This window comes from Macaca mulatta, chromosome 14 (assembly GCF_049350105.2).
Source record: "Macaca mulatta isolate MMU2019108-1 chromosome 14, T2T-MMU8v2.0, whole genome shotgun sequence".
NCBI lineage: Eukaryota > Metazoa > Chordata > Mammalia > Primates > Cercopithecidae > Macaca > Macaca mulatta.
The window spans coordinates 12,913,728-12,931,337 of record NC_133419.1 but is presented as its reverse complement, the minus strand read 5'-3'; the positions used below and the strand labels follow the sequence as shown (position 1 = coordinate 12,931,337).

Here is a 17,610-nt window from a genome sequence, read left to right as displayed (position 1 = left end):
CTGCTCGTGGGGCTACCATTTCAGAAGGCACTGCCGGCATGTGCCAGACAAACATGTCCCAAACGAGGAGTGCTCAGAACCCTATTACCAACTTTGCCAAATAGCTGGAGGCCAGATGTTCTTTTTGGGACTCAATTTTCCTTATCTGTAAAATGGGCAAACAAACCCTTACATGGCTCTGTTCTTCTGAAATCAAAGCCCTCTGTACTATCACACTGGTCTTTAATTGAAACAATAAAGAGATCAAAGCCCTCTGTAAACTCCACATCCTCTCCAGTACGTAAAGCCGGCATGAGCTTAAGTGCTCCCTCTTTCACAGATAAAATGAATTCCAGAAAGAAGCAGGAAGGATACTACCCCTGTGTGGGTGTTTCCATTTCACCAACATCTTTGCCCCACCTGCTCGGCCTATCAGAGGGCTGTGATGAGGATAAGGTGTTTAGCCATAAGGCCCGAGATCCAGAGATTAGGAGCCCACGCAAGCACGCTGATTATCCCGTCCCTCCCTGTTCTGCCTCCAGGTTGGGGAGGCCCACCTCGCCGCCCTCACACAGCATCTCAGGCTGGGCAGGCAAGTGCCACCTTGTGGGGTTTACTGCAGCATCACCCATCCCTGGAAATTACGGGTCCCTTTCTCTCACCAGTGCCACAGCCATCACCCGCTCCTCAGAGCCACCAGCGAGGCTGGAAGCAGCAAGGCACTTTCCCGAGTCCCTAATACAGAGAAGGAAGAACAGGAAACTCTTCTGCCCACATCCCACAGAGCTACCAACTAAGAAGATGCCCCTGAAGCCTGGCCATCCACTGCTGGCGGCGTCTGACTCCATCACCCAACGCGAGAGCAACTCCAAAATAACACTTCTCGGAGTGACTCCAGCCACCGTGGATGTCTCAAAGTAGAGAACTTGGGGGTTCCTAAGATATCCTTCGGGGACCCAGAGTCCTTGCGCTTTTGCTTCTGGAGGGTGTGACGAGTCCAACTACCTGGGCCCCTCAGTACCAGGGCCCTGGCCCAGAGCCCCTCCCACTGCCAAGATGCCCGGAAGGATGTGGCACTGCTCTGGTGACCTCCGGGGTTTGCTACGCAGGAGTGGGGAGTTGTTGAGGGTGAGAATAAACCAATCCCTTGAAGACAAGAATGTCTCGCTCATCTTCATCAACCCAAGCCCAGCAGACTGGCTCTCAGAGAGCTCACAATAACGTTTGCTCAAAAAGTGATGGAGACGGGAAGGAGAGAACAAGTCAGTGAAGACACGGGGACACAGAACGGGGCCTTCTTCCCCTCACCCCCGCCTGCTCCCATTTCTCCACTCCCTGACTGAATCAATACTTATGAAGCAATTGCATTGCCAAGAACACTGGGAGACCCGCATCAAGGGAGGAAGGATAAATGGGGTAAGCAGGATGTGAGCAAATATTTGTGGGGTTCTTACTATGAGCCAGACACGGCATTCACAGGTAAGAGCTGATCCTAACTCTCAAGTAACTCAGTTTCATTTTAAAAAGCCAAAAATACTCACAATAATTTATCATGAATATAGGTGAGAGTGGCGTAACAGAGGCAGAGACCAATGGACTAAGGAGGAGAGACAGGCTGCTCTGTGGGCCTGGAAAGCTTGGCCACAGGGGTCTGCGCGTGCCAGCCCAGGTGGAGCCACTGCAGATCCAAGTGGCTGGCAGGGGAGAAGGAGGGAGGGCTGCGGGGCAGGCGGCTGCACAGCTTCACAGGTACAGCAGAAAACACCTTTTCTAGAGCGATATCATCAACTCGAAAGTGATCTGGCTGGGAGGGAACAAGGTGAGAAAGCTATGCGTGAGCCAGTCTGTGTTCCCTGCACAGAGAAGAGGAATAGTGCCCCTGGTTCTTCACTAACAGCGCCTGAGAAGGAAGAACACTTGCTTTTGTTTTTTCCTTTTGCTTTTTAAAGTTGTCTCTCTGCAGTTCTCACCCCCACCAAAGGTCTCAAACCCAGTGGCCTGCAAGGGCCAGGCCGGCAACAGGAGGCCAAGCGCCAGGCAGGGAGTGTGTCTGGCTAGAAAGCTGCCCTGCTGATTCCAGGCCCCTCCTGCAACCTTGCCAGCTTTCCCAGACCCTTCCGCTCTCCAAAGGGAAGCCAGAAATCTACATCTAGGTGCATCTTCCCATTTTTAAATTTCAGCTCAAAGCTGTGAGAAACTCTGAGTAGGCCACCAAAACCCACTGGCTGCTGTGTGTGACCTGAATTGACGCCATATCCTCTATGGGAGACAAGTGCAAGGGTACAGATCACAGAAAAGGGAGTGGGGCAGAGGGGAGAGGTGACAAAGACATCCCACGGGAGTCCTGGAGCCCCACCGTTTGCCACAATGCACTGAAAGGAGGTTGGGGTGGGGACACAGGCTGAACGCGCTGGAGCTTTGCTATCAGAACCAAGGAAGCAGCATTTCTGGGTGCAGCCGGACCGGCCATCTGGCACCTGTTGCTTTGATCTCTGGTCTCAACTTCTTTCCATTACTTTTTATCTTGACTAAATCGATCCCACAGGTCTTGAGCACAGGGTACACGATCTGGTAAAAGATAGCGCAGGGCCGGTGGATCTACGCCAAAGGCAGGGCCATGTCCCCAGCAGGGGAGGCCACAGAACTTCCTAACAGACATGGAAGGGGGACTCTGGGGGGGGGGGTTCAAACTTAGGGCAGCCTTCCAGATCTGTTCTTATCGGAAAAAAAAAGTCATGCACTGATGGTTTTGTTCAATGAGCTAATCAGCTCAAAAACAAATCGTTTCCACTGATCAGAGATCCTCTCCAAGGATAACCTTCAAAAAAAAAAAAAAAAAAAAAGCTGAACTGTAAAATGCAGCATTTTCTAGACAGTGAGGGCACTGAGATCAGAGTGTAGGATGCCAGGCCCAGAGACAACTTGCACTGCCCTCACCCCTTGCCCCTAAGTGGTTCATGCCAAGTCTCCCCCCAAATTCTGTGTCTGCACAGAATTCTGTCCTGTGCAGCAAGGAATTTGAAAACAGATGCCTTGAGTTTGTGCTTTGGCTCCACAGCTCTCTAACTGTGTGGCCGTCATCAAGTCTTTTAACCTGGGTTTCCTTAATGGGGCACCATGGTGATAATCCTACCTTAGGGGTTGCTGTGTGGCTCAGAGAAGCAAACAGCCCAAAAAGAGCTTTGGAAACTCTTGAGCACTGAACAAATATAAATTACTCCACCTCCTGGGGTTATTCCTGCAACCCCTGGGCTGCAATCTTGTGTCAAGTGAAATGGCTGCTGACATTGGGCAGGGGGGTTCCAGCCTCCACTGGCTCCAGCACCCAGGAGCTGAAGCACAGCTCCCACCACTCCCCTCGCCTTACCAGACAACACTTACTTGTCAGTGACCTCAAGCCCGAAATCACACTGCAAGGACGGCTGTGATATCCCCTGGTTTCTTACAATTCCCCACATCCACCTATGGCACCAGAAAAAGCTACTACCAGAGCAACCTGCAAAGTCCAATCTGCACATGTTAAAAAGGAACTGGCCCCATCTTACCCCGTATGTCAGAAACACCTGCTGTTGCCTTAGAAACCTTCCTAATTGTGCTACTGAATGAGGAAATACTTGTGGGCCTGATCTGGTTTTCTTTTCCCAGAATGATTCCAGCTGTGTATCCAAGTGCCAGACTGTTTTGTTTCCTGACTTCCCACAGGAAGTTTAAAAAAAAAAAAAAAAAATCAAATCATCAAGTTCTTCTTACTGGTCCCAAAGCAGCACTGAACTGACCTTCCCACAACTGGAAAAGTTACCGTGTAAACCATGGAGAGAGAGGCGTTTTTAGTTTTCTTTTTTTAAGAGATGAAGGACTCACTCTGTCACTCTGTTGCCCAGGCTGGAGTGCAGGGGCGCAACATGAGCTCAATTCACAGCCTCAAACTCATGGGCTCAAGCAATCCACCTCACCTCCCAAGTAGCTGGGAGTCCAGGCCTGTGCCACTGCCCCCACCTGTTTTTCATCCTTTCTAAGGAACTGCTGGGGTTGGGGCTGGGGTGGGGTTGGAGATTCCTCCCACCCACCAGGGACAAATAGTTCAGACGACGTGAAGAGGGGCCGGACGCGGTGGCTCAAGCCTGTAATCTCAGCACTTTGGGAGGCCAAGGCAGGCGGACCACAAGGTCAGGAGATCAAGACCATCCTGGCTAACACGGTGAAACCCCGTCTCTACTAAAAATACAAAAAAATTAGCCGGGCGTGGTGGCGGGCGCCTGGAGTCCCAGCTACTCGGGAGGCTGAGGCAGGAGAATGGCGTGAACCCAGGAGGCGGAGCCTGCAGTGAGCCGAGATCTCGCCACTGCACTCCAGCCTGGGCGACAGAGTGAGACTTTGTCTTAAAAAAGAAAAAAGAAAAAAAAAGACCACATGAAGAGGCTTTAGAGACGAAAACTCCTGGATTTCAATCCCATCCTGACCCTTCACTAGCTCTATCACCATAGGCACATTATTCGGCCTTTCTCATTCTGTTTCTCATTTGTAAAATGGGGCTAATACTACCAACACTATGGGATTGTAAGGATTAAATGAGAATTAAACAAGACCACCAAGCAGCAGGTCCGGCACCCGGCAGTACTCATTCCCACACCCTCACAGCTTACTGTTAAGAAATGCTGCCTGTCAGCTGTGCCAGGCACCCAGCTAGGTCTAGAACCAGATGACTCTGAAAGAGCTGATCCCAGACGGAAGCAAAGGGTGTGGCTTTCTGAAAGAAGCTCCAAACCAATCTAGACAAGAGGCCTCAAATATAAGCATACATGGGGGAATGCACAATCTCTCATAAGGAAATTGCTTTATGAAGGAAACTGTCATCTTTACATAAATATTTACATAACAACTGACTGTTCCTCAATCCACTGAAAAACTCCATCTGACCCCCCTCTGCCCAGAGGCAGGGCCATCAAGTGAGAAGACTTAAGAATAACGAGCCCACTCACTGTGCCAAATGCTGGGAGGCACCCGGAGTGGCAGAGGACTTCAGGAAATTAAGCCGCTCGGCTGGCTGGGAGGCTCTAACAGCACCGGGCAGGCCGCAGAGCCCAGCGCTCACACCCTGCCCCGTACGCCACAGGCTTGGCTTTGCTGACCCAGTCCGTCCCCTAAAGGGACTCCTCCCAAACCTGCTGAACCTCCACACACACCTGCATTCCAGCATTCCTAGATCTCCACTCCCCTCACTCATCAACGTTTTTTCTCCCCCAACCAGACTCTCCTCCCAGTCTCCTTTTCTATCAGTGGCTTCAGCTCCTGGCCCTGACTTCCAGGTCAGCTCAGACATGTGAGTCCCTCTACCTGTGAGGTTCAATCACCAAGTTTTAGCTAGTCAGTGTTCCAAAGGCTCTCTCACACACCCATCCCTGCCCTGTGCAGGCTGCAAACTAGTCCTCCCGTCTCCAGGGTCTCTTTCTCACAACCATCCCACCAGGCTCCCCGGATGTGTGTCCTATCACACTGCTTCCCTAAGGCTGGCCGTCTTGCCCCGCTCCTCCCCTCACCTACCACCTGTCGAGTAGCCTAACCAGTCTGGACAGGACGCCTCCCTCCTCTGCCCATTTGCCCAGTTTGGCCTAATCCTGTCACTTTCAACCTTTTTCAAAGGAGATTTTTTTTTTCCCCCAAACAAACATTTAATCCAAGCCATACTGCACAGAACACTTCACAACACATATGTTCTGGGCAAATAGGTTGGGGAGAGCCCTGTCCTCACAGTTCAGTTTCCCCCTTGACCTAGAGTTGGCCCCTGAGACCACCGTCCTAACCCCTTATCCCTGCTGCTCCCAACCCTCACCAGCCCCTCCCCTGGTCCCCTCCTCCACTCCCTTTCAGCTGTGATGTCTTGCCAGCAGTGCAGAGCGTGGGGAGTCATCAAACCAGGCCTTACCGCCTCCTGCCCAGTTGCCCTCCGGAGCCTCACTGTCCCATCAGTGTCAGGAACGGTGACAGGCCCTGTGTCTGAGGTTTAGAGGCTGCTCACAGGCCGGTGGCTGGCCCAGGTGTTCTACATGCAGCAACTCGGGTAACCCTCACCATGCCTACGCCGCTGTCCATCCTCAGGCTTTCCTCATTTTAAATAGGAGAACACTGAGGTTCTGTGCCTGCCCACAGTTTCCCAGGGAGGAAACGCAGAGCCTGAACTGCAACGGAGGCCGTCCAGCGTCACGGCCCATGCACCTCACTGTGCTTGGCTGCCTCGATCAAGTCCACATCCACAGAACACCAGGCCTGGCTCTGGGGACCAAGTTCATCAATGGTCATTGGTAAGGATATCTTCAACTAGACCCCTCAAGAGTAGAACCTGTTCTATTTTCTTCAGAACCCAGCATGATGCTGTCCTAACAAATACTAAAGTGGTAACTACTCTCCTTCACCAGCCCTCAGACTGAAGTCCGAACAGGTGTACAGGCCCAGGAGCCCCGGCAGCACAGGAGCAGTGCCTCCTTTGAACCTCAGCTCTGCAGGAGACCCAGGGATTAAAGACTCTGAATCTGTAAGGCAGACAGCCCTGCACTCTTGCTTACTGGCTGGGGAGAGCCTGGATGGGTGATTTAAAATCTCTGTGCCTCAGTGTCTTCTATAAGATGGAGCTTTTGTAAGAACGAATTGAGTTTCATGGCTAGAAAGTCTAAAGTCTGGCTCTCAGGCAGGGATCAATAAACAGCCGCTCATGATTTCTATCACCGTGGCTGGGCACAGAAACTCAGCCCATTCTTACCTCTGCAACTCAAGCACTTCCCGTGTGGACTCTGAGGACAGAGAATTTAAGATTCCTCCAGAGATGGCATCAGTCAACAGAGGAACATAACTCCAATGGCTGGATGTGATCAGATCAACAGCATTCAGCGTCAGTCAAAATGTTGGCCAAGAAACAGGTGACTGAATAGGCAGCTGGTTTTTGAAACTTCCTGACGGTAAAGCCCAGCCACTTGGCAAGGCCTCTTCCTTCTTTGGCCCACGACTGACTTGAAAAGAAAAACATACTGACTTCACCCCACTTCCACTTATATCTCCTTTGTCCCTACTGTTCAGATGACTCAGAAAGGATTTCAATCTGCAGCTGTCCATCCGCCCCCACTTCTAATCTGCACAGAGCAAGCTGAGCAAGAGGATTCAACTGTCCCTTAAGGAGGGATCAAGAGGAAAGTCAAGGCAAAGACACACTCAGGACCAACATCCAGGAGTGTGCAGCGGTCATGCAAGGTGTGTATTCAAAGCCCAAGATGATGAGATCGCTGAGGTGGGGCCATCCTAGGCGGATAAAAGGTGGGGCAGCTGCAGATCCTACCCCTGCCAGTGATAAGCCAGACCCAGAACTTCCGGGTCCAGTGGAATCATCCACAGGCAGACGGGTATAGCCACAGAAAAAGAGAAACCAAGCCAGGCCTTCTCAAATCAATTCTTGACTCAGGCAGGAATCCATGAAGACCATTATCAAACAAAGGGTGGCAAAGCTGTATCTGTGACCACACTGAGCTCTGGACTCATTTTCATGCTTGTACAGAAAGTCTGCCCTGAGCCCGCCTCAGCCCTCTCCAGCCCTCTTTGACACCCCCCAGCAACCTTGGGAGAACACAGTCAGAGCTCCCATGGCCCTCTCATGGCTCCCCAGCATTTGGTATTATGTTCCAAATCTTGTGCTCCTTGGGTTGGTATACAACGCCCTGTATCAGCTGACCCCGAGCCTCTGTTTCTCCATGGGTTGCTCACACCATCCCAACTCTCTTTGTTCTACCTACTAGTCCCAGAACAAAAACCATACTTCCAGTCACTTGACATACATTCATCTCTAAAGATCAGTCAAACAGGGATCCTGCCCGGGAAGGAGTTCACCGCACAAGCTGCCCTGCCTTTGCTCTTCCTCTCTACTCTGCCCGGAATACTCTTTCCTACACTTTCCCCATCTAGAAAATGCCTGCTCCATCCCTCAAAAGCCAGCAACTCTCTAAAGCTTTCCTTGCTCCTTCCTCCCAAAGAGTTCATCCTGCCTTTCATGGTACTCTGTACACAGCACATAGCATTTCTTATTTAGAAATCAGCATGTTCCTCCAGCAGGAGTGTGAGCTCCCCAAGGACACAGCCCATGTCGTGTTTGTTTCTGCATCCCAGCGCCTAGGTCAACACTGGGCACATACAAGGTGATATGGTTTGGCTCGGTGTCCCCGCCCAAATCTCATCGTGAATTGTAATCCCCATAATCCCCACATGTGGAGGGAGGGACCTAGTGGGAGGTGATTGGATGGATCATGGGGGCAGTTTCCCCCATGCTGTTCTCGTGATAGTGAATGAGGTCTCATGAGCTATGATGGTTTTATCAGTGTTTGACAGTTTCTCCCACAGACACTCTCTCACCTGCCACCATGTGAGACGAGCCCACTTCACCTTCCGCCATGACTGTAACTTTCCTGAGGCCTCCCGAACATGCGGAAGTGTGAGTCACTTAAACCTCTTTCCCTTAGTAGTTACCCAGTCTTGGGCAGTTCTTTATATTACAGCAGTGTGAAAAAAACAGACTAATACACCAGGCATCCAAGGAATGCTGACTGGACAGGGACTTCCGCTTTTGGCTAACATGGAGGGAGAGGCACTAGATTTACTCTCCTGCCTCAAAAAACTAAAAAGCCAGACAAAGCCAAAAAAAACACATAGAACAACAGTTTGTAAACGCTGGACATCAGACAACACAGAAGAGTGACCCCTGACAGTGGAAAACAAAAAGCTGAGTACTACAGCTGCTCCAAGTTACTCCTAGAGGGCCTCCAGGCCCAAGGCACAGGGAGTGGAGGAGAGGAATTCCAACTCCAGGGAGGCCAGGGTAGCCAGAGTTCACAGGGCAGAGTACCAGAGAGGAAAGGGCCACACAGAGAACCCCAGAAACCTACAGAGGGTCCCCCTCCGGCTCTCAGCCGGTACTGATCTGTACCCGTCCAAGGCAACAATCCTTGGACCTCAAATTGAAACAGAAATAGTCTTGTGTGCCCACCAGCCGCAGTGGAAAAACCTCATCATTCACAGGACATTGGTAAAGTACTAAGGACAGTACTGCCTCAGTAGTGAGGAAAAATCAGGCCTGGGCCTAAGGCTGTTCTGACCCCAACTAACAAGCCTTGAGAGCAACCTTTAAAGAATCAAACTGTTCCCAAGTAACTTAACAGTGTTCCAAAACAATGCCAGGAACATTTATAGAAATACAAAAATATCCAGCACCCCATAAAGTAAAATTCACAACATGTGATATACAATTAAAAATTACCAGACATACAAAGAAACAAGAAAATAAGACCCATAGTGAGGGAAACAATAGAAACAGACCCAAAAAATACACAGATAATGGAATTAGCAGGCAAGGACATTAAAACAGTTACTAAAACTGTATTCCATATGTTCAAGAAGCAAAAGGAAAGATTAAGCATGTTAGAGACGGGGAAGATATTTAAAAGACCCAAATCAAACTTCTACAGATGAAAACTACAAAGTCTATGATAAAAAGTATACTGAAAGGGAGTATCAGCAGATTAGACAATGCAGAAGAGACCAGTCAATTTGAAGACATAGCAACAGAAACTATCCAGCACAAACCAGAGAGAAAAAAAAAAGAGACTAGCGGGAAAAATAAATGATCAGAGAGCTATGGAACAACTTCTAGCACCCTTATATACATGTAACTGGATTCCCCGAAAGAGAGGAAAGAGAAAAGGGAATGAAAAAAATATTTGCAGAATTACTGACTGAAAAATTTCCAAATCTGATGAAAGCTATAAACCCACAAATCCAAAAAACTCAATGAACCCAAGCACAAAAAAACATGAAGAAAACTACACTACACAAAGCACATCATCATTACATTGTTTAAACTCAGAAAAGCAGTCAGAGCCAGGCATGGTGGCTCATGCCTGCAATCTCAGCACTTTGGGAGGCCAAGATGGGAAGACTGCTCGAGCTCAGGAGTTTCTGACCATCCTGGGCAACATAGTGAGACCCTGTTTCTAGAAAAAATAAAAAATTAGCCCGGCATGGTGGCACAGACCTGTGGTCCCAACTACTTGGGAGGCTGAAGTGGGAGGATCCCTTGAGCCCAGAAATCTGAGGCTGCAGTGAGCTATGATCATGCCACTGCACTCTGGCTTGGATGATAGAGTGAGACTCTGTCTCAAAAAAAAAAAAAAAAAAAAAAAAATGGAAGAAAGAAAGAAAAGCAGTTAGAAGGAGAAAAAGATACATTAAAAACAGAAGAGCAAAAAATAAAAATAAACAGGCCAGGTGTGGTGGCTCATGCCTGTAATCTTACCACTTTGGGAAGCCGATGCCATAGGGTCACTTTAGGCCAGGAAGTCAAAACCAGCCTGAGCAACATAGCAAGACCCTATCTCTACAAAAATAAAGAATAATCATTTAAAACAATTACCCAGGCATGGTATACACACCTGTAGTCTTAGCTACTAGGGACCCTGAGGTGGGAGGATCACCTGAGCCCAGAAGTTTGAGGCCTCAGTGAGCTATGATCATGCCACTGCACTCTGGCCTGTATGACAGAGTGAGACTCTGCCTCTTAAAAAAATAAGAAGAAAAAAGGAAAGAAAAATAGCAGATTACTCATATGAAACAATGCAAGCAAAAGACACTGGAACATCTTTAAAGCACTGAAAAAAAAAAATAGTTAATCCAGAATTCTATACAGGGAAAATGCCTTCCAAAAACAAAGCCAAAATAAAGACTTCTCTAGACACCCAAAAGCTGAAAGAATCCATCACTAACAGACCAGCACCACAAGAAATGTTAAATGGACATCCTCAAGTCAGAAGGAACATGAAACAAGGCAGAAATGTGGATCTACATGGAGGAATAAAGAGCACCAAAAATGTTAAACAGATGAGTAAATATAAAAGAACTTTACATTGTAATCTCCTTAAAAAATGATTATTTAAAACAAAAATAACAATGTGTTATGGGATTTATGGCATGTGTAGAGGTAAAACAGGTGACAACAGTATGAAGTCCAGGAGGAAGGAAATGAAAGTAAACTATTGCAAGATTCTTACACTAAAGTGGTATGACATCACTTGAAGACAGGCTGTGGCAAATTAAAGATGCATACTATATATCTTAAAGCAACCACTAAAAAAAGTGTTAGAATAAACCAACAAAGGAAACAAAATGGAATCATAAAAATTACTCGATCCCAAAGAAGTCATAAGAAAGGAAAAAGGGAACAAAGCACATGGCACAGATTGAAAACAAACAGCAAGAAGGTAGATTTAAACTTCACCGTATCAATAATCACATTAAATCTAAATAGTCTTAACATCCCAATTAAAATGCAGCTTGTGAGACTGGATTAAAAAGCAACCCCCGGCCAGGTGCAGTTGTTCACACCTGTAAACCCAGCACTTTGGGAGGAGTGGGCAGATAACTTAAGGTCAGGAGTTCAAGACTAACCTGGCCAACACAGCGAAATCTCGTCTCTACTAAAAATACCAAAAAATTAGCTGGGCACGGTAGGCACATGCCTATAATCCCAGCTCTCAGGAAGCTGAGGCATGAGAATCATTTGAACCCAGGAGGAGGAGATTGCAGTGAGTCAAGATCACACCACTACACTCTAGCCTGGGCAACAGAAGGAGACTCTGTCTCAAAAAAAAAAACAAAAAAAACACCCGTCTATATGCTGCCTACAAGAAGCCCACTTTCAATATAAAGACACAAATTGTTTAGAAGTAAAAACACTTTTTAAGAGATAAACCATAATTTTTAAATCTTCTATTTTTAAAAACCCTTTTATACGCAACAAAATTTACCATTTTAATCATTTTTAAGTATACAGTTCTTTCACATTAAATACATTTGCTTTGTTGTATAACCATCACCACCATTCCTCTCCAGAACATTTTCATCACCCTAAACCGAAATTCTGTACGCATTAAGCACTAACTTCCCATTCTCCCTTTCTTCCATCGTCTGGCAACCACCATTCCACTTTCTGTCTCTACAACTGGACCACTCTAGGAACCTCATGTAAGAGGAATACAACAATATTTGTTCTCTTGTGACCGGCTGGTTTCACTAAGGATAATGTCTTCAAGGTTCACCCATATCACAGGATATATCAAGTCTTCTTTCCTTTTTAAGACTGAATAATATTCTATCTAATATATATACCACATTTTGCTTAGCCATTCACCTGTCCATGGACACTTGCGTGGTTCCCAACTTTTAGGCTATTGTAAATAATGCTGCTACGAACATGGGTATACAGATACTTGCTCAAGTGTCTGCTTTCACTTATTTGGGTATATACCCGGAAGTGGAATTGCTAGATGATATGGCAATTCCATGTTTAATTTTTTGAGGAACTGCCATGCTGTTTTCCACTGGCTATACCATTTTCCATTCCCACCAAAAAAGCACAAGGGTTTCAATTTCTCTACATCCTTGTCAACATTTATTACTTACTGGTTTTTTTTGTTTGCTTGTTTGTTTTAATAGCTATCGTAATAGGTGAAGTGGTAGCTCGCTGTGGTACTGATTTGCATTCCATAATGACTAGTGAAGTTGAGCATCTTTTCATGTACTTACTGGCCATTTGTGTATCTTCTTTGAAGAAGTATCTATTCAAGTCCTTCACCCATTTTTGAATCGGGCTGTGTTTTTTGTTGCTGAGTAGCAGAAGTTGTTCGCATATTCTGGAAATCAATTCCTAACACTAATTTTTTAAAGCTGGATTAGCTATACTAATATCAGACAAAGCAGATTTCAGAGCAAAGAACACTTCCTGGGGCTAAAAGAGCCATTTCATGGTAAATGATACAGTTTGGATATCTGCCCCCTCCAAATCCGTTAAAATTTGATTCCCAGTGTTGGAGGTAGGGCCTAGTGGTGAGACATGTTTAGGTCACAGGACAGATCCCTCATGAATGGCTTGGGGCCCTCCCCGCAGTAATGAGTTCTTGCTCTCTTAGTTCACATGAGAGCTGGTTGCTTAAAAGGGCCTGGCATCTCTCTTGCTCCCTCTGTGGCTGTGTGACACACCTGTTCCCCTTTCACCTTCTGCCACGAGTAAAAGCTTCCTGAGTCCTCACCAGAAGCAGATGCTGATGCAATGTTTCTTGTACAGCGTGTAGAACCGTGAGCCAAATGAATCTCTTTTCTTTATAAATCGTCTGCTTCAGGTATTTCTTTATAGCAACGCAAAACAGCCTAATACAATACAACAAAGAAGGTCAATTCATACATGGAATATAATACTCATAAAGGTTTGTGCAATTAACAACGGAGCTTCGAAACATGTGAAACACAAACCGATAAAACTACCAGGGGAAATGGAGAAATCCACAATTATAATCAGAAGTGTCAATGTCCCTCTCTCAATAACTGAAAGAACAGAAGACCAAAAATCAGTAAGGACACAGAAGACTTGAACATTACAAACCAACCTGCCTGAACTGAAAGTTACAGAACACTTGATCCGGCAATAGCAGAATAGGCAACTTCCTCAAGGGCTCACAGAACATTTACCAAGATAGACCATACTCTGGGCCATAAAACAAGTCTCAGCAAATGTAACAGGGAAATATGTTCTCTATTTAAAAGAAAATAAATTAGAAATCAGTGTTTACCAGACAGGAGAATAAAGTAATCCTATAATGCTGACTTTACCTGTGACTAGTTGTAATCCTGCTTGAAGTGGGACCAGATAAATCAGTAGCGGGACTGAAAATACTTACAGGTCTTCAAAGGTAGGCCTACCTGCCTGAGCTATCTGTTTGACGTTCACTGGAGAGACTCCCTCTCCAGCCCATCCTAAGCCCCAGGGGTCCTACTTGTCAGCCTCGGCTAAATCAAGACAAACCTGTTTGATATTTGCTTAGTCTTTCACGTAAACCAGTAAAAGAAGATAAAGAGGTGAGATATGAATTGGAAGGAGCACCTACTAAGTAAACACGCCTTTAAACCTAGCAAAACCTCAGACAGGGCTGCCATTAGACACCTCTCTCTCTTTTGGTAAGCTCCTGGGAACAGACCAAAACCTTGTGGAAACGCCACCTTTCAAGGACACTTCTAACAGAATTTCCACACAACAGAGATCCAGCTGGATTAAAAGAGCTAAATCCATTAAGCCAGGTCTTCAGTGATCTGATTTTGTCAGCCTGGAAAACCCCTACTATTACTGGCCAACAGTGTCCAGAAATGATTCGTACCGCTAGCTAACCCAAAGGACTCTTAAGGGCAAATTAACAAATTTCAAAGCAATAAACAAAAAGAAAACAAGAATCCTCAGGAATAATCTCACTTCCAAGCTACCAGTGGCCTAGCAAATCTACAAAGTTCTTAACAGGCGGTGTTTCCCAAACTTGCCTTACAGTAAGAATCACCCAGTGCGTTCGTTAAAAATAGATTTCTGGGCCCTCCTCCAGACAATAGCACAGGAATCTCTAGAGGTGGAGCTCTGTATTTTTAACAAGCATCAGAAATTATTCTTAAGGTCCAGCACCTTTGGTAAACTAAAGGGTCTGAGAGGCAGTATCACACAGTTAAAAGCACCTTGACTTCGAAATGAGACTGATGGCTTAGAAATCCCACTTGCGGCTGGACACAGTGGTTCACGCCTGTAATGCCAGCACTTTGGGAGGCAGAAGCGGGTGGATCACCTGAGGTCAGGAGTTCGAGATCAGCCTGGCCAACATGGTGAAACCCCGTCTGAACTAAAAAATACAAAAATTAGCCGGGCGTTGTGGCGGGCACCTATAATCCCAGCTACTGGGGAGGCTGAGGCAGGAGAATCGCTTGAACCCAGGGGGCGGAGGCTGCAGTGAGCGGAGATCACACCACTTCACTCCAGCCTGGGCAACAGTTCAAGACTCCGTCTCAAAAAAAAAAAAAAAAAAATCCAAACTTGGTCACTTACTGGCTGTGTGACGCTAGCCAGGTTATCTAACACCTCTGCAACTCACTTCATCTGTAAAATGGGATCATCGCCTATTTGGACATGTTCACAAAATTCGGTATGTTCAGAAAGCCCTAGAACAGCGCCCAGCATATGAAGCCAAGCAACAAATCACAGCTATTGCTACCTGCAAAACAGCGGCAGAAACTGCTCAGAAAGTCTACAATGAAAATGTGCTACTTAATGGAAATTACAAAGGCATGGAATCACATTTCCAAGATAATCTAGGAAAAAGGTTTTTCTGAGCACTACCACCGCAAAGAACCAAGACTCACTTTAGCGTCCAGTATGTTCACCGCAACAGTCCCCAATCCCACCCAGAACTACAGAGTTCAGGTCTCTGCAGGGCTGCAGCTTTGGACAACAAAGTAAGAGTCTTTCCTTCCCCAGTTCCTCGGTCACCACCACCTCCAGCTCTAAGGCCAAGAGTCACGGAAATGACAGTCTGGTGGCAGCATCTTGATGCATTGGTAGGAAATGGGACTCCAGGAGCCAATAAAAAGGGTGGAAAAGGCCTTAGGTAGCAACAGGAGAACTGAGAGAAGGGAAATGAGTCTGGGAAGTTTCTGGAGCTGAAGACTGACATTCCCAGGGTAAGTGAGCCCAGACAAGGTGTAGCTAGGAAAGCACTGCCTCAGCTCAGCGACTAAAACCCCAGGTTGTAGAGTCAACTCTGCCAGTAACTCGCAAAACAGCTCCAGGTAACTCCTTCTCCCATCGGTAAAGTGGGAAATCTCCTCATCTGCTGAGGAGGAAATGGAGAGGAACCAGGCATATAATGGGTATGTATGCATCACTGCCCTTTGCGCCCAGAGGGTCCTGCGGTAAGAAATGGTCAATGATACCGGGAGGTCCAAGTCTGAGTCCTGAACAAAGCCAAAGCTGAAAGTCTCCTCTCTCAAAGTCCTGGAGAAAGGGCACAAGCCAGTAAGTCAAAGACAAAGTCCCTCCAACTCTCACCCTGCCACTGGTCTCCCGCGTGCCCTCTGGCAAGTCAGACCCTACTCTTAGGCCTCAGCTTCCCCATCTATACAATGGGCTAATTGGCTCTAATGTCATCAGAATTGTGACCGCAAGATGCTCACATACGGGGCGAGGGCCTGCGGAGATGGAGAAAGGAGGGTGGCGGTGAGGGGTGAAGCGGAACTGGAGGTGCGACCCGCAGGGGAGCCGGGGCGGCGCCTCGCGCTCTCCCCGCGTCCCTCCCACCGCTAGGGGCAGGGGCGCCGGCCCCCGGCGCGAGTCACGCGCCCCTCGTGCCCAATCATCGGCCTCTGCCAGGATGAGGCGGGCAGGCGGGGGCGCTCCGGGAGCCACCGCCGGCGCCGCCCCCACCGTCGTCCTCTGCCCCGCCCGCCTGCGGCAGAGCTGGGACCCTCCCCAGTCCCGGCTCACCTGCCAGGGCCGCCGCCGCCGCCGCCACCGCGGGTTAAACCGCAGCCGCGCCCACACTTCCGGGGTCCGCCAGGCCCGCCCCCTGCCGGATGTGACCCCCCTTTCAACGTCCGGCGCCCCAGTGGCGCGCGTGCTCGCCCCGCCACCCCGTTGGGCGCCCCGCCTCGCGCGCCTCTGGGTTACCACGATATCGTGCCACACACACACGCTCGCAGTCACCCGTGCCACAACCACGGGAGCGCCCACGAGACCCCTCCCGTGCACGCCGCACGCCCCCCGGAAGAGGCCCCGCCCACTGGGCGGAGACCAGGCCGCTCTGGGCGAGTGCGCCGGCGCGGACGTCCACTGTCTTCCGAGTGGCCCCGAAGACTCGCTCAGTACACAGCTCGACCTTGGGAGGCTGCTCGGAGGGACCCCAAAGGAGCGGGAAGCAGATGGAAGCCCAGAACCTAGGAGGAGCCCCAGATGGGCTGAGCTCAGACTGAGGAGCCCCAAGGCCACCACACACTCATTTCCATTTACTAGTTAATCTCTTTCCCCCACCCATTTATTCTACAGAATTACCGATATTCCCTATCTCCTCCCTTCCCCCCTGGAAACAGGAGATTGCAGCATAATTAGGAAGCCGCCTCTGCTCTAACCCTTTAAAAAAGGACCCTGAAGTGACCTGATGTTAACTAATCAGGTGTTTTTTTGTTTTATTGTTTTGTTTTGTTTCTATTCTGTTTCCTTTCCCATCTACGAAACCCACTGCTCTGCTATTTCCCAGCGGGATTTGAGACCAAATAAGTCTATTTACAATGGTAACTGATGTCAATGTCTTAAGTTTCCAACCTCTCAAAATCAAGAGATTGACCAAAAGGGAAGAAGTGTTAAGCCTAACCTAAAGCTCTCTCCTGGCATATTTTAAGTTTGTCCTAAAGGTTTCTCCGTACATAGTGAACTGGAACCTACTCATACCAATCACAGAGTTTCAGCCAATCACAGGCAGCCAACTGTTCAAACCTTGTTCCAATAAGGCAAATGTCAATCTGTCATTATTAGGGAACCAAACTGGATCCCTTTGCCCTCAGAAAGCCAAACAGCGAAGTACCAGGTTTTTGTAGACGGGAAGATTTGTTGCAAGTCAACTGGCGAGGAGACATGCTCAAATCTGTCTCCCCAAGCCAGGGGCTGTGGCAGGTGTTATAGGCAGAGGGTAATGAGCCGTGATCTGATTGAGTCTTGCAGTGAGCAATGATCTGACTAGATCTTGCCAT

At 48.0% G+C, this 17,610-nt stretch overlaps 1 protein-coding gene across 24 annotated transcripts in view; it reads right to left on the bottom strand.

The window, feature by feature from the left end:
- Window positions 1-17,610, bottom strand: part of VPS37C (VPS37C subunit of ESCRT-I) — a 58,240-nt gene that overhangs the window by 14,069 nt on the left and 26,561 nt on the right. The window contains exons 1-3 of one of the 24 annotated variants that reach the window (XM_077962750.1): window positions 16,042-16,152; window positions 13,042-13,209; window positions 12,589-12,715 (exon numbers count right to left, since the gene is read on the bottom strand). The exons of 2 other annotated variants lie outside the window; for them this stretch is intronic. Coding sequence is in view for 2 of the 22 variants with exons in the window: in XM_077962731.1 (XP_077818857.1) it covers window positions 13,092-13,209; window positions 13,759-13,811 (171 nt within the window). In the remaining 20 variants the exon portion in view is untranslated. Of the gene's footprint in view, window positions 1-4,958; window positions 5,104-6,733; window positions 7,000-11,481; window positions 11,669-12,588; window positions 13,210-13,668; window positions 13,825-15,753; window positions 15,863-16,041; window positions 16,166-16,351; window positions 16,735-17,610 lie in introns of those variants that run through there. 21 more of the 24 variants (XM_077962744.1, XM_077962741.1, XM_077962735.1 and 18 more) reach the window with 21 other exon arrangements.